Raw genomic sequence first — 14,872 nt, forward strand, 5'->3', positions numbered from 1 at the left:
ACATCAAAACAATTTATACAACCACAACAGCCTGCAAATTTCCCACTGCTGGGTTATGGCCTCCTCTCCCTTTGAGAAGGTTTGGAACATTTTCCACCACGCTGATCCAATGCAGCTTGGTGGAATAAAAATGTGACAGAATGTCTATGAAATTACACACATGCAGTTTTCCTCACGATGTTTACCTTTACTGCCGAGCTCGAGATGAATTAAAAATACAAATTAAGCACCTGAATATTCAGCGGTGCTTGCCCGGGTTTGAACCCGCAGCCACCGGTTAAGATGCACGTGTTCTAACCACTGGCTTTCAACAGAAAAATGTATGCACGCCTTTAATGTAATAATAATAACCTTCTCTGATAACTTACCCGAATAATATCCATTACTTTGTGAAGTGGTTTCCCTCTATACAGCCTTTGGTGACACACCAGTTCATAATAATCTAACAATCTCCGCCTCACTGTTCCATTTCTATCCTCCATAGCCAGCCAATCGAGTCCGCCATCGCTGCAGTCCCATTTGTTATCTACAATTACAATAATTATCAAGCACAGAGAACAACCTTGTAATCATATATTATAATAATATTAGCGGATATCCCCGTAAACAGGTCAGAATTTTTCCAAATCTCTAAAGAATATTCATCGACGATGAAATTTTACATTAAATACTTATATTTTCCCCATCTTGTGGTTATTCAGAAATACCTATTCCCAAAATCTCCGTTGGTATGCATTGAGAATGGACACTTTTTCCTGGAAGGCACTGATGAATTGTACTCAAGAGATTTCTAACATTCATTTCACCTTACAATTAAACAACCTACCACGGGTTTTCTTTAAAATACGTTTAAATATTAATTCAGATTATTATCAAATTGTTCTAAATATATCGCAAGAGAACACTGATTAGATGCTTTGGGCATTGATATGGATTGTGTGGAAGGATAAATATATAATAACGTAATAATAACTATACGAATAATGGGCACTGTCAAATGTGTGGTAATATTTTGAATTCTGACACGCCTTTTATCAACTCCTGTTGATAAGTGCATTTAGTTATTTACTTATTTACCGTTTTAAATAATATTTCCGATAAGCTATCCCTCAATAGTGAGTCCGCAGCCTGTTTTTTCTTTTCTTAAGTACATAATATATTGCAGGACTATAAACAAGGAGGCAAAAATATACTTGGACTTTATGAAAGATAACATTTCATTTTTAAAAGAGAGACTATGTAGGTTATCAAATCAAATAAATATCTTCGGATAATATTTTAAATAGGCGCAATCCCAAACAAATAGCAAAATAATATGACCAACATTATCATCTACTTAGTCGAGATGGCCCAGTGGTTAAAACGCGTGCATCATATCCGATAATTGCGGGTTCACACCCAGGCAAGCACCCCTGATTCATGTGCTTAATTTGTCTTTATAATTAATCTCGTAATCAGCGGTGAAGGAAAACATCGTGAGGAAACCTGCATGTGACAAATTTCATAGAAATTCTGCCACATGTGTATTCCACCAACCAGCATTGGAACAGCGTGGTGTAATATGTTTCAAATCTTCTTCTCAAATTGAGCCTTTAGCCCAGCAGTGGGAATTTACAGGCTGTTGTTGTTATCATCTACTTGCTGCTCTGCGATTCTGTAAGAACTCACTTCGTATCTCACTCGTGGAATGACAATCGACTTACGGTACGCCATGTTGATACGTGTAGTCTATAAATTTTATAATTATTATAGTTAGTGTCACATAACATATTCTGATATTTAACGCTCGGATTCTGCAGTGAGTTTCGAGTTTCTTCTTACAGAATGCCTCTACTGACCATTATTCATATAATATTTATTTGACAATAGTACCGCCAAGGTAAACTGTTTGTAAATGAGGTGGCCCTCGTAAGAGATTTGCTTTCATGTGCCTCAGCATGTTGCTCCGAAGATCTAATTCTCTTAGCTGCGTCATATTTTCCACGACGGCCGCGGGTACTTCCCAAAGTGATGTTGCGTTGTGTATTGATATTTTCTGTAAAAAAAAATCAAATTCCTTTACGTATTTAAGAAACTCGACTCCTGAGTGATTGGACTGATTCCGATAAAGATTTTTTGTGTGTTTTCTATGTGAAGGGTTTGTAGGCCTAAATGTGTATAATCAGATTGAATTTGATTGGTGCTGCGATCTGGATAAAGCAATGAGCAGCTAGTAATTATATGTAAAGTAGATCTTTCTTGAATACGGAAACATTATGTATTACAGGACAATTGATCAGCAATTTTTCTGAACGTCATTCGTTACTTTTCTTAACTCTTTTACTTACGGCGTTTATCAGGGTTTTATATGCCAGTGTTGTACCGATGACTTAGTACAATACACCCAAATGAGTTAACGCCCTGGTAAGAGCAAGTTCCAAGTGGTAACAGTTCTAAGTTAAGAAGTCTAGCTGTTCACTTGACTTCCTTTTGGTATGCAAGCAATTATGCTTCTGAATGAAACGATCAAGCTCTTTGAGAAAAGATGGTAGGCATTCACCACCATGGGGAACACAAACTGGACCACAGAGGCAACCAACGGCGCCTAAACGCCCCGAAAACTCAGACCAGTGAAGCGATGATCCGGTGGCAGATGATCATCCATTCAAGAGATGGATGAATCAAGAATGGAAAGAAAGCAAAGTGACTCAAGAAAAAATAAAATAATGATACGACTTTTGGCTCCATACGTGTTTCATATCATCTGCTAGCACAAAACAATAATCCGGCTTAAGGTTGAGTATCGCGCCTTTCCATACGAGATAAGTTTCACAGAAATTAATTTCACCAACGACGACATTATAATAATATAATATAAGCTTACTTTACAGTAACTCGGGAAGTATGTGATCTTCGAATTTTATCGAATGTGTTTCCTCAAATAATATTTTCCTTTGAAGAATATATTAAGTAACTTTTACAGTTATTTGTTATTAATATAGAAATCGTTTTTATTTAATTAAGAATATATGTATTTGCGATAACATAACATTGATGATACTTATATTTAATGGATATTAATATTGTAGCCAACATAAATAACAATAATGCTTTAACCACAGACGGTTGACTGAAACAAGTCCCCGTAGATTATATGGTATATCGAAGTTACATTAAGATTTATCACATCGTTGACATGGGAATTTGTAAAGTTTAATTCATATCTACGTAATTTCATAACTTATACTCATGGGAAAACATCAATTATATTACAGAAATACATTAAGTTCATAACGACAAAGGAACTTTAAAATATGTATTTTCTACTTTTAAAATACATTACTATTTCAATTATTATTTTACGTGTAGATGTTATCATAGATATTAAGATATTCTAAAAGGAAATAACAACTTTTAGACTTACTCCTAACATCACCCTTTTATACTTAAAACTCTAGTCTATATTCGTCTTAAGTAACAAAGGTACTAATTAGAAACGACTGCACCGTAAGGACAACAAATTAGACTGCCTCAAAATTTACTTGCTATTTTGTAGCTTTCCCATTTACTTTAACTTATTTAATTGTAATTGTTGATAACTTTACATTTAACTGAATAACATGAAAACTGAATTAAAATGATAATTACGATTTAAAAGTATTTATAGGAGTATTTATATTACAAAATATTCACTCTATACTCAAATTTAAGGGTTTATCCTGTCTATGAATATGCCTTATGAATTATAAAAGATAAGAAACTACTCAAAAAAGAAATTAGAGTAAAACCGGACTTACATTAGGTACTGATAAACTAAGAACACTAAATGAATAATTAAACATTTTAACAAAAAGAAAAACCGACTTCATACAAGACACTATTTTAAAACAAATGAATATGCACTAAAAAGTAATAAAAGAATTGGGTGTTGTGTTGTTGAGTTATTCACCTACTTACTTATCGCGCACATACATATGGCAAATTTCAATTTCATATGGATACCATCATCAGAACTGGACTAAATTAAAATGGGACTACAAGGGAAGCACTAGCTTTCAAACAAAAAAAAATTGTCAAAATCCTTCGACACAATAAAAAGTTAATTAACGTTGATGAGTTGATTTTTTTTTTAAATAATAACCCACAAGGTATATTAATATGAGACAACATCACATACATATATAAGTAGCTGGAGCACTTGTGTTATGGAAGTAACGACGGTACCACAAACACCCAGACCCAAGACAACATCGAAAACTAATGGTAATCTACATCGACTCGGCCGGGAATCAAACCCGGGACCTCAGAGTAGCGTACCCATGAAAACCGGTGTACACACCACTCGACCATGGAGGTCGTCACCTCCTCCTTTATGAAGAAAGTCGTCAGTAACGATTGGAAGTGTAGGGATACCGGAGTTTAAGATCACAACGCATAAAATATTGCTAAAATCGAAAAATAAAGTTGACACGGTTGAAATTTTAATTTATTTTTTTTTAACCGCATAAATTACGCAAAGGCTTATATAGTGCGGGGTAAGAGAAAATATTTTTAATTTATCATCTGCAAAATATGCGAACACATTATCTAGTCGAACGTAGTACGAATATGTCAGTCCGACTACAGGACCAGAACTCGAAACCTATCCAGCTGCAGCGAGGAATGAGACAAGGAGACTCACTCACCTTCGAGATGCTGACGATATAGTAGTCATGGCTGAAACCATGGAAGACTTAACCACAATGCTCAATGACCTCGGTAAAGCCTCCGAACGAGTGGGTCTTAAAATGAACATGGATAAGATGAAGATAAGACAACAGAATCTTCGTCACACAACATGGGTTGTGCCCACTCCTATAAAAATCGGTAAATCTACACTCGAAGTTGTCGACGACTACATATACCTGGGAAAAACGATCCAATTAGGTAAGTCCAACTTCGAAAAAGAGGTCAACCGTCGAATCTATAAATCGGGCGGCGTTCGGGAAGCTACGAAAAATCTTCTCGTCCCATATACCGTAGTGTCTCAAAACAAAAGTCTTTGACCAGTGTGTGTTGCCAGTGATGACTTGCGGCTCTGAAACGTGGTGCTTCACAATGGGTCTCATAAGAAGGCTCATGGTCACCCAAAGGGCAATGGAGAGGGCTATGCTCGGAGTTTCTCTGCGAGATCGAATTAGAAATGAGGAGATCCGCAGAAGAATCAAGGTCACCGACATAGCCCGAAGGAAGAACTGACCGCCGATGAAGCCGACGAGTTCTCGAGTGGCGACCACGGACCGGAAGACGCAGCGTGGGCAAGCCCCCACGAGGTGGTCCGACGACCTGGTAAAAGTCGCGGAAAGACGCTGGTTGCGGGCTCCATAAGACCGGCGTTGTGGCGATCTTTGGGGGCGGCCTATGTCCAGCAGTGGACATATCACGACTGAAATAATGATGATGATGATTTTCATAATTTTAAAATTGTTACTTTTATTGAATGGAAACTTTTCGTCCAAAGTTAAAATTATGAATATATGTAAGGTTTTTAGTCGTAAATATTCTTTATCAAAATACTTATCAAATAAATAAATATTCAATACGCAGAGGTTTATTGCAATTTTTATTTTCATTATGGGTACTGTTCCGATGGTTTGTTTATAATTTCGATCGATTGGGAGCAGCTTTATAATCTAATCGAGCTTAATTCTGTTATCAACGTGTATAACACAGGTAAGTGTGATAACATCAATTTCGGATCTGCTTCTAATGAAATAATAAAACGTTAAGCATATCATTATGTTTTTACGTTCCATTTATAGAACGAAGGCTATATCCTGATTGGGGCCCAGTCAGTAAATGAAGTTTGAGACTAGTGATGAAAAAGGTATTGCATTTTTTTTGAACTTTGGTACTTTGGTGAATAACCCGAAATACGGTCCTTTTATTAACCTAACCTATCCTAATCCACTACTGACCTACTTAAACCTATAGTCATCAAATTTGACCTAACCCTTCGCATCCCTTACTTTTCAACCCCGACTTTTTTAAAAATCCCAATCGATTACTGCTTGATGTCCAATGCTTATTTCCGAGAATTTATGATCTTGTGCCATATAGCCCATGACCATTGGATTTGGTTGTGGATTTCTCATTGCCGTGTATAGTATGTTTCCACCGTGTGATTCGGTTTCAATAGTAATTCCCGTTTTTACCATTATAATAGGTTGGGGAAAAAGTTTCTTCGTATTTTATATGAAAATTCAAAAAGTTTTTTTTATAGTTTATTTACATTTGACCAAAGTATGTAGGTGCCATTTTGTTCCATAACTTTTTGCCATCTTGTTGGTAGTGACATGATCCCATTGCTGTAAAAATTTTGGGGCTTCTGATCGAAAAACTGCGACAAGTGGTTTTGGCAGTCCTCTCGTGATGTTAACCTGACACTGCCTAAAGAATTCTGCAGAGACCGAAACAGATGAAAATCTGAAGGTGCAAGGTCAGGACTATACGGCGGATGCATTAATACCTCCCAGCCAAACTCGTAATTTTTGTTGAGTGGCTAAAGATGTGTGAGGTCTAGCGTTGTCATGGTGAAAAACCACACCCCTTCTGTTGATCAATTCTGGCCGCTTTTTCTCAATTTCTTGCTTCAATCTCATCAATTGTTCGCAATACAGTTCTGAATCGATGGTCCTGCCGGGCGGTAACAGCTCATAATGAATGATGCCCTTCCAATCACACCACAGCATTACCTTGTTGCGAGTTAATCCGGCTTTTGCCTCAGTCTGTGAAGCTTGACCGGCCTTTGACCACGATCTTTTTCGCACGTTCTTGTCGTATGTGATCCACTTTTCATCACCAGTTATCAGCTTCTTCAAAAATGGTTCGGTTTCATTACGTCGTAATAAAGAATCACAAATGAGTACACGGTTCATTAGGTTTCTTTCAGTGAGTTCATGAGGCACCCATATATCGAGCTTTTTTGTGTACCCAACTTTATTCAAATGAGTCAAAACCGTTTTGTGGTCAATTGCCAGATCTTCAGCTACATCGTAACTACTAATATGCCGATCTTGCTCCACTTTTTCAAAAATGGCATCAATTTTGTCCGTAACAGGGCGACCAGAGCGAGATGCATCTTTGATATCAAAATTTCCTCACAGATACTGCATTAGGTCCATAAACATCACAATTTTTTTTCGCGGCTTGAGTTGCATTTTTACCTTTTTTATAGTAAAATTTTAAAATGTATCGAATTTCTTCTCTTCACTCATTTTAACAACAAAAACAAATGAAAATCACACAAATTCCTAATTTGAATTTGGAAGTGCCTTCTTTAAAATTAAAACTTTTTAATGATACCAAAACCAGTCAGATACAAATGGTATAGCCAAAGAGATTTTATTTCAAGTTCATACATACTATATGCGAAAAGACTTTTTCCCCAACCTAATATTTAATATGCTGTTCTCGTGGTTTCCGTCTATGCTAAGTAGTGGAATTATTCCTATTCCAATTGGTGGTATGAATTGTAAATTAGGATTATATTGGTAGGTATTGTATCTTGTTTTACGTTTTCATCACCAAGACGCCACCAACCTTGGGAGCTAAGATTTTATATCCGTTATGTCCCACTCACACTGTCTCAGTCACCTTTCAAGCAGGAGCATAAAAATACTAAGCATTGCTATTTATCGGAAGAATATTCGATGAGTAGTAGTTTACTGATCAGACAAGTTTGCTGCAAGCCCTACCGAAAAGTAACAAATTTTACCAAACGTGATTTCTACAAAAATAATTTATTACTTTTAATTATATAAATGTGACTTTGTTGGACAGCTCAAACGTGCTTTGATGAAGATATTTTCTTTTACCGCCGAGCATAAATTAACATATATGCATGTTGCAGAATCAAAGATTAAACACCATACGACCATATGTCATAAACATCACCGTTTTCAGAAACGTGAAGTACCTAGTGCACTTGAGTTAGGTCGATACAGGAAGTGCTAACTTGACTATTAGATAACGTACTTGGACGTCCGACTCATCATATTTGGGACTGCTCGTGCACTTGACTTTGGAAAATGACTCGAACGGTCGTCTTCCTGTATCGATCTTACCGCGTTTCCATTTATTTTAATCGGCACTTTTTTTATTTCAGAATTACAAAATGTCTGATAATTATCTCGATAGTGAATGGCCGATGTACGTGGTCGATTCTACGCCAATAATCATGGTTACAGAATGAGGTATTCTAACTGGGCCACCTCAAACCACAATTAGTCTAGCGTACCAAACCGTCCGTTAACACATGATCAATATTGATCCGTTTGTATTTAATTAATTGTTAGTAAAACGAAAACATTCAAGAATATAATTAAAAACACACCAACCTCAATTTTGCTTTGAGCGTCAAAATGACCTTTGAAATATTTGAGACTTGTGCTATTGCTGATATACAATGACCTTAGTTGAGGAAAATGTTTCTGAAGACGACCCACGTTGATACATTCTCCAGGCCATTCCAATAACAGTAAATGGAATATATCGTATCTAAAAAGAAAACACATAAGACAAATTCAAATCTTTGTCGTAGGTAATAAGGAATAATTTTACTTATATGATTGGAATCAGCAAGCATCCCATTTAATTAAACGGTTGACTGAACTTATTAACGAAATATTGAGGGACTAATACTTAATTACTATTATGCTATATTGTATATAATATATATATCAATAATGGAGGTTTTTGTGAATAAAACTTATAGCAGAAGATGCAATGCGTTTCGGAGCAAAGGTATGCTGTACAGCATATATATATCACATCCCCACAGGTCTGCCTAATAGTCCGTTATTTTAAAACTGTACATGACTTTCACAATTTAACATATATAATTATACCTACATAAATTAATTATATGCTTAAAGTTGATTCACTTTATTAACTTGAGGATTTTTCCCAGGACAATGATAATCTCTGTGGAAAAGGTTAACGGTTTTAAAGTACTTCTAAAATTTTTGACCTAAGTTTGTGACTTGCGTCCCTTCTTATTGTTAAATAGTATGTACATATATATGTATTATGAAGCATCATTGTTTTTTAATAAGGATTCTATGAAACCATTAGACATATTTTGTTATTAGTATGTATAATAAAATATGTACGCTTCAACAATGCGGGCATCCTAGTTTTGTAAAGTTTCAATCTAAATATTTCCCCATTTTATGCAATCTCTACTTCTGGCACAATATTTTTATGGAGGAAAAAAGTACCATTCACAAAAAGAAAATATGAGAGTTTCTTGTGGTCTTGTAGTATAATAATACATTTACATAAAATCTATTTTTACCTTACATTAATTAACCAGATATTTGTAACGCCATTCGTACAGGTTAACTTATCATTAGAGCGCTCACAATAAGCCTTATTTGTGTATTCCGATAGCGAACACGGCGTTTCTAGACGATTTGTGGAATTGTGACGTCCTTTATCGCCCGAAATTGAATTCTTCACAAGACTCAGCAGAAGAAATGACTTGATAACTGAAAAAAAATATTAAAATAATATATAAATAATGTCTTTACAACAAAGGCATAACAGCGGTTAAGGAATCAAGGGAGCATGCGTTCCCAGCGCGACCCTCAAATATTTTAATACTCAAATACACCTAGATATTCAACGTGGCTTTGCATCACGAAAAAATCCATACTATATATAAATTAGCACACAATTTTGTGTGCTTATCAGATGTTCAAAATTTATAATAGTTAAATAAAATTTAATAAATTTTATTGTCACCAATACAAAAACGTAGGAAATGTTTCAGAACATAGTTTGGTAAAAAATGTTTAAATTTCATTTATTACATTGTGAAATTCAATAAAAGCATGTATCAGCCAGGTTTTATTATATTTCAAGCGCCGTTTCAAATTTTCTGACTGAAACTGAATGTACTGAATATCGTTATACACATACATATTTTAGATCAATTATTTAAATCAAATCGTAATTTTTGCACAATCAACTAACATTATAATTTAACAAGACTAACTATTGAAATAAAACTAGCTATAACGGATTTGAATCTCGTATATTAATTATTTTTAACATCCCGACGTTTCGAGCACTTTACAGCGTTCGTAGTCACGGGTAGACTACCCGTGACCACGAACGAATTCAAATCCGTTATAGCTAGTTTTATTTCAATGTGTAATCGCGAAAATTTAAGACAACATTAAGACTAACTATAATATTACTATTTACTATAAATTACTATAAATTTTGTACTGATGTGCATAATTAAATCGGTAAAAATATCCCATAGATAAGTATCATAGGTTAGGTTTGCCGGGACATATTTTACGTCCAGTCATATTTAAATAAAGTCGCTTTATTAAAAGTTACCATTCAGCTTTACAACATGAGACTTAAATAATTTTATTATAAATTGTATGTGAATGGATTTGTTAAACCCACTTCCAAAAAAAACGATAGTATTTTTTTTCTTTTAAATTATCGTACTTTATTTTTTTTTAACGAGTATCTCCAAGTAACAAGAAAACAAAAACTCAACTAATAAAATAACTATTATACCCTTACACGATACTAACAAATAACACAGAATTCATTTAATTTATGGAGACTATTAGATTCAGAGTAAACTCATGAATTCCCTATTATGATATTTATTTTGCTTACAAATATATGTTCTGCTAAAATAGAGTTCATATGCAAATATATGTCTGATGGTAATTGAATTATAAGGCTGTTCAAACAAAATAATACATGAAAGTAATTTCCGACGTCAATAAAAAAATATTATTAAATAAATCTATAATTGTTTCCACAAATATACTAATGGAAATCAAACTTAGGTAGACAGTTCTGCTCACTGTGTGTTGTTTAATTGACGATTCAAAAGTGCTTGCAAAAGCCTTTTTTTTTCTCGCTGGAAAAACGCTTTACGCGCTTCACCCACGTGATGGAAAGTGGAGGGGTGTGTGGGACTCCCCGATTTCCTTGACGCTGAGTGCGCCTAGGTCCACCGGGTTTACCCACTAAAAAACCAGCGATATCCTCTCCATCTTTCGGTGGGCGCCACGGGATCGCTTACGTGACGTCATTCACGGCGTCACTCCCACGCGGCACACTCACTCAGGGTGTGGTGCGCCGTGTCAACTGGCGCACCACACTCTTGGCAGGAGGGTGACGCCTCCCGCCGCGCTATTCCGTGCAAGTACTTACCGAAGCATCCGTGCCCGGTAAGTACCTGCGTCATCCTGAAGGTGAGCGTGCCCTTCTTCCTCGCGACCCAGCAGCTCAAGTGGGGACGGATCCCCTCCACTGTCGCCAGGCCCGCCGTGGGTGACCCCAGGTCCTCCTGCCGATCAGCGATCAGGGCCTGCTGGGCTAGAGCCCTAATCCGCCCGACCTCCGCCGACCTTGGACGGTCGCCGCGGTTCCTAGCCTCAACCCGCAACCGGTACACCTACGCGAGCACCTCCGCCTGGAGCTCCCAGGGCGGATCACCCGCGAGAAATGTCGCAGTCCACGACACCGTACCCGTATCCTCTGATGCCTCTCACCGTTATGACCCTCTGCGGCTTCCGCAACAGAGCCCGATTGTCAGCGGTAAGGGAGTCGACCCAGATCGGGGCACCGTACAGCGCCATCGACCTCACTACACCGGCGTACACATGCCGGAATAGCGATCCCGGGCCATCTACATTCGGAAGGAGGCGGCCGAGAGCGGCGGCGGCATTGATGAGCCTCGGGCAGAGATACACAAAATGCTGCCCGAAGCTCCATCGACCGTCCAGGATGAGGCCCAGATACTGCATCTGGGCCTGCACCTTAATCACCCTCCCCCGGACGGTGATACTCGCTCCTGTGGGGGTCCCCTCCGTGGACTGTGGAATAGGAGGGTCTCCGTTTTGGTTATGAAGACCCTCAGGCCCAGCATTCCCATACGGTCCACGGTGAGAGCCGTTTCGGCCTCTGCGAGGCCAGTCGCCTCCCGAAAGTCCCGCCCAGTCGCCGTGACGAGGGTACCGTCGGCGTAGCACAACACCCCCATCCCGGGAAGGACGGGAGCTCGCAAGAACCAGTCGAAACCGACGTTCCACAGGATTGGGCCGAGAACCGACCCCTGTGGAACGCCGCAGACCACCCGACGCCAGACCTACCTCCCGTCGACCCCCGCCCAGAGGACCTCCCTGTCCTGGAGGTACGCCTCCAGCAGCCTCCTCAGATAGGTCGGCACCCCATGGTATCGGAGTGCCTCCCGTATCGTCTCGAAAGGGAGACTGTTGAAAGCGTTCGCCACGTCAAGCGACACCGCCAGGACGACCTGCCCCCGGGCCACCGCTTCTGTCGTCCGAACCTTCAGGGCGTCGACAGTCGACCGAAACTGAGCCTCTGAAAGGCCCGGACCGACCTCCTCAAGGTGCTGAACGAGACGGGCTGCGAGAATCTTCTCGAAAAGTTCTCGTTCAGTAGCACTATTGGCCTATATGCCGAAATCCAGCGTCCGACCTTCCTTCGGCAACAGGACCAACTTTCCTTCCTTCCAAGGCTTTGGAAACTGTCCGCTGCACAGACATACGTCGAACAGCTCCCAAGCCTTGCACCTATGAATTCCAGGGCGCCGCACAGAACACGCCCTGGAACCCCGTCCGGACCCGGCGCCGTGTTTTTGGCCCTCAGGCGACTGAGGGCCATCTCCATCTCCCGCTTCGTGATCAGTGGTGGAGCCACTGCGTCTTCGATCACGGAGCGGGGTGCCATCTGCGGAGGGACATGCTCGCCTGGATGGGGAAAGAGTTCCCCAACCAGGCGCAGGAGGACTTCTGGTGACATCGTCTCGGTGACGGGGGCGCCTTGAGTGCGGAATCTCCCGCGTACGCTTCGGTGCGGGCGCCCCACGGATCTCGATTAAGACCCGCCAGAAGCTCCTCCCTGGCCTTCTCCTTGGCCTTACTTATCGCCAACTGCATCTCTTTTTTCAGCTGGCGATAAGCGTCCAGCATTTGTCCCTCCAGATCCGTGTCGAGGCCGTTGCGCTTCGACAACGGACGTAGGCCCTCCGCGCCCGGCACCACGTCGGCAGAAGTTCGGCAATTTCCGGCGACCACCAATATACATGCCGGCGCGAAATCCTGCGCCGGGTCCGAGGCATGGCCGCATCGCAGATCTCTCTAAGCGAACTGCGCATGCGGCCCGCCAGCTCCTCTGCGCTAGCGCACTCCCTCCTTCCTGCGGAGCCCCAGCGCTGAACGATGGCGGCCCTGACCAGCTCTCGATCAACTTGCCCCAGGCACGCGACTTCGCATTTAAGTCACCGAGAACCACTATCGGTTTCGGCGACTGCCTGGCCACCGCAGCTCTGACTAAGCCGAGATAGGTCTCAAAGTCAACGAGGCTGCGGTTAAGGGAGAAGTACGTCCCGACGACGACGTACTCTCCTTACCCCACCACTACGTAGCCTGATCCCCTCTCGATGAGGAGCGGAACGGGCCCCCCCGTTCCGTTCCTTGTGAGGACCGCCACGGTGTCATCCGAGTCCCCCAGCTAGTGAGGTAGGGGAGGGACGAAGTAAGTTTCGCAGGCCACCGCCAGTTCTACTTGCCACTCCGCCATGGACTGCAGCAGCAGGTCCTGCGCTCCAGCGGTGTGGTTAACATTCGCTTGGAGGAAGCTTAGTTGTCCAGTCCATGCTGTTGCAGTGCATGACGGTGCCAGGGGCCCTGCGCCTCCACACCTGTAGCACAGCGAGCTCCTGTCAACTTTTAACGGACAGAGGGCTCTTGTGTGCCCGAGACCAAAGCACTGGAAGCAGTGAAGAGGTTGCTGCTCCAGAACCCTGACCCTAGCGGAGCTCCATCCCACTAGGAGCCTGCCGTTGTTGACCAGGGTCTTAGCCACCACCGTTGGGCACCTCACAGTAGCAATGCCCACTCCCGCAGGCATTATAAGGCAGGATGCCGTTTGTCACATGTATAATATATGTATCATCGTAACTTTTCCCTTCACATAAAATTAAAACAAATGAAAACCGAATCTCGCTTGGTTGGCTTAGAAACGAATCTGCGATCTTCGATTGAGGTTACACCTTTTTATTTAATGAGCCACGGTGACACTTGGAAATATATCTGTGTTCGAATTAAATTGATAACTATTTACTGGGTGTTAATCTCTGATAAACTTCAAGCAACTAATGACTTAGCTGTGCCTTTGTCTTAACCGAGACACTTGATACTTAGTTCGTAATATACCCAAATTTAGTCGTTAACAAGACCCTTGATAACACCGTCTATTAATATACTTATTGTTATTAAACATTTTATACAAACTGTTCATAACACAAATGATTAATATTGAGCACTCCCGGCGCAAATAAAGGGCAAATCAGTAAACTTAAATACCTATTTTTTAATTGAGAAGGTACAAATTAAAGAAAATCAAGATGTATTTTGTTATTTAAAAAAGCTACACGGACAAAGGGATTCTTCGTTCAAATTGCTTCGATATTTTGACCTAGACTCATTTTGCTGATCGTTACAAAAATCAACTAATTGTACTTTTACTTAGGGTAATTTTTTTTTTATAATAATAAGTATAACGAACAATAAATAAGTAAACATACTTATTTAAAAATATTTTTTACTTATAAAATTTCGTAATAGTAAAAGTAAGTAAAAAAAGTAACAATTTTGCAATATTGAGTAAAATCTACTCACTTCCAATATAACCTACGTTCGTTTCTGTTATAGTTTACAGAAAAGAATATTTTCAACCATCACCTTCGAAATGACGTAATAAGTCATAAAGATATTCTTAACCCTAGTAATCTGAGATTATAATTGCGTTTAATATCTAGCCATAAAAAGAGATGAAAGATAAAAAT

The 14,872-nt window shown here is 39.9% G+C and overlaps 1 protein-coding gene across 1 annotated transcript in view; it reads right to left on the reverse strand.

Moving 5' to 3' along the window:
- The window catches only part of LOC124534475 (protein singed wings 2), a 35,938-nt gene that overhangs the window by 15,619 nt on the left and 5,447 nt on the right, over positions 1-14,872 (reverse strand). Inside the window, exons 2-5 of the mRNA XM_047110371.1 lie at positions 9,317-9,509; positions 8,358-8,517; positions 1,873-2,035; positions 369-526 (exon numbers count right to left, since the gene is read on the reverse strand). Coding sequence (XP_046966327.1) covers positions 369-526; positions 1,873-2,035; positions 8,358-8,517; positions 9,317-9,509 — 674 coding nt within the window. The remainder of the gene's footprint in view (positions 1-368; positions 527-1,872; positions 2,036-8,357; positions 8,518-9,316; positions 9,510-14,872) is intronic.

The sequence above is a fragment of the Vanessa cardui genome, chromosome 12, assembly GCF_905220365.1.
Source record: "Vanessa cardui chromosome 12, ilVanCard2.1, whole genome shotgun sequence".
In the NCBI taxonomy this organism is placed as follows: Eukaryota; Metazoa; Arthropoda; class Insecta; order Lepidoptera; family Nymphalidae; genus Vanessa; species Vanessa cardui.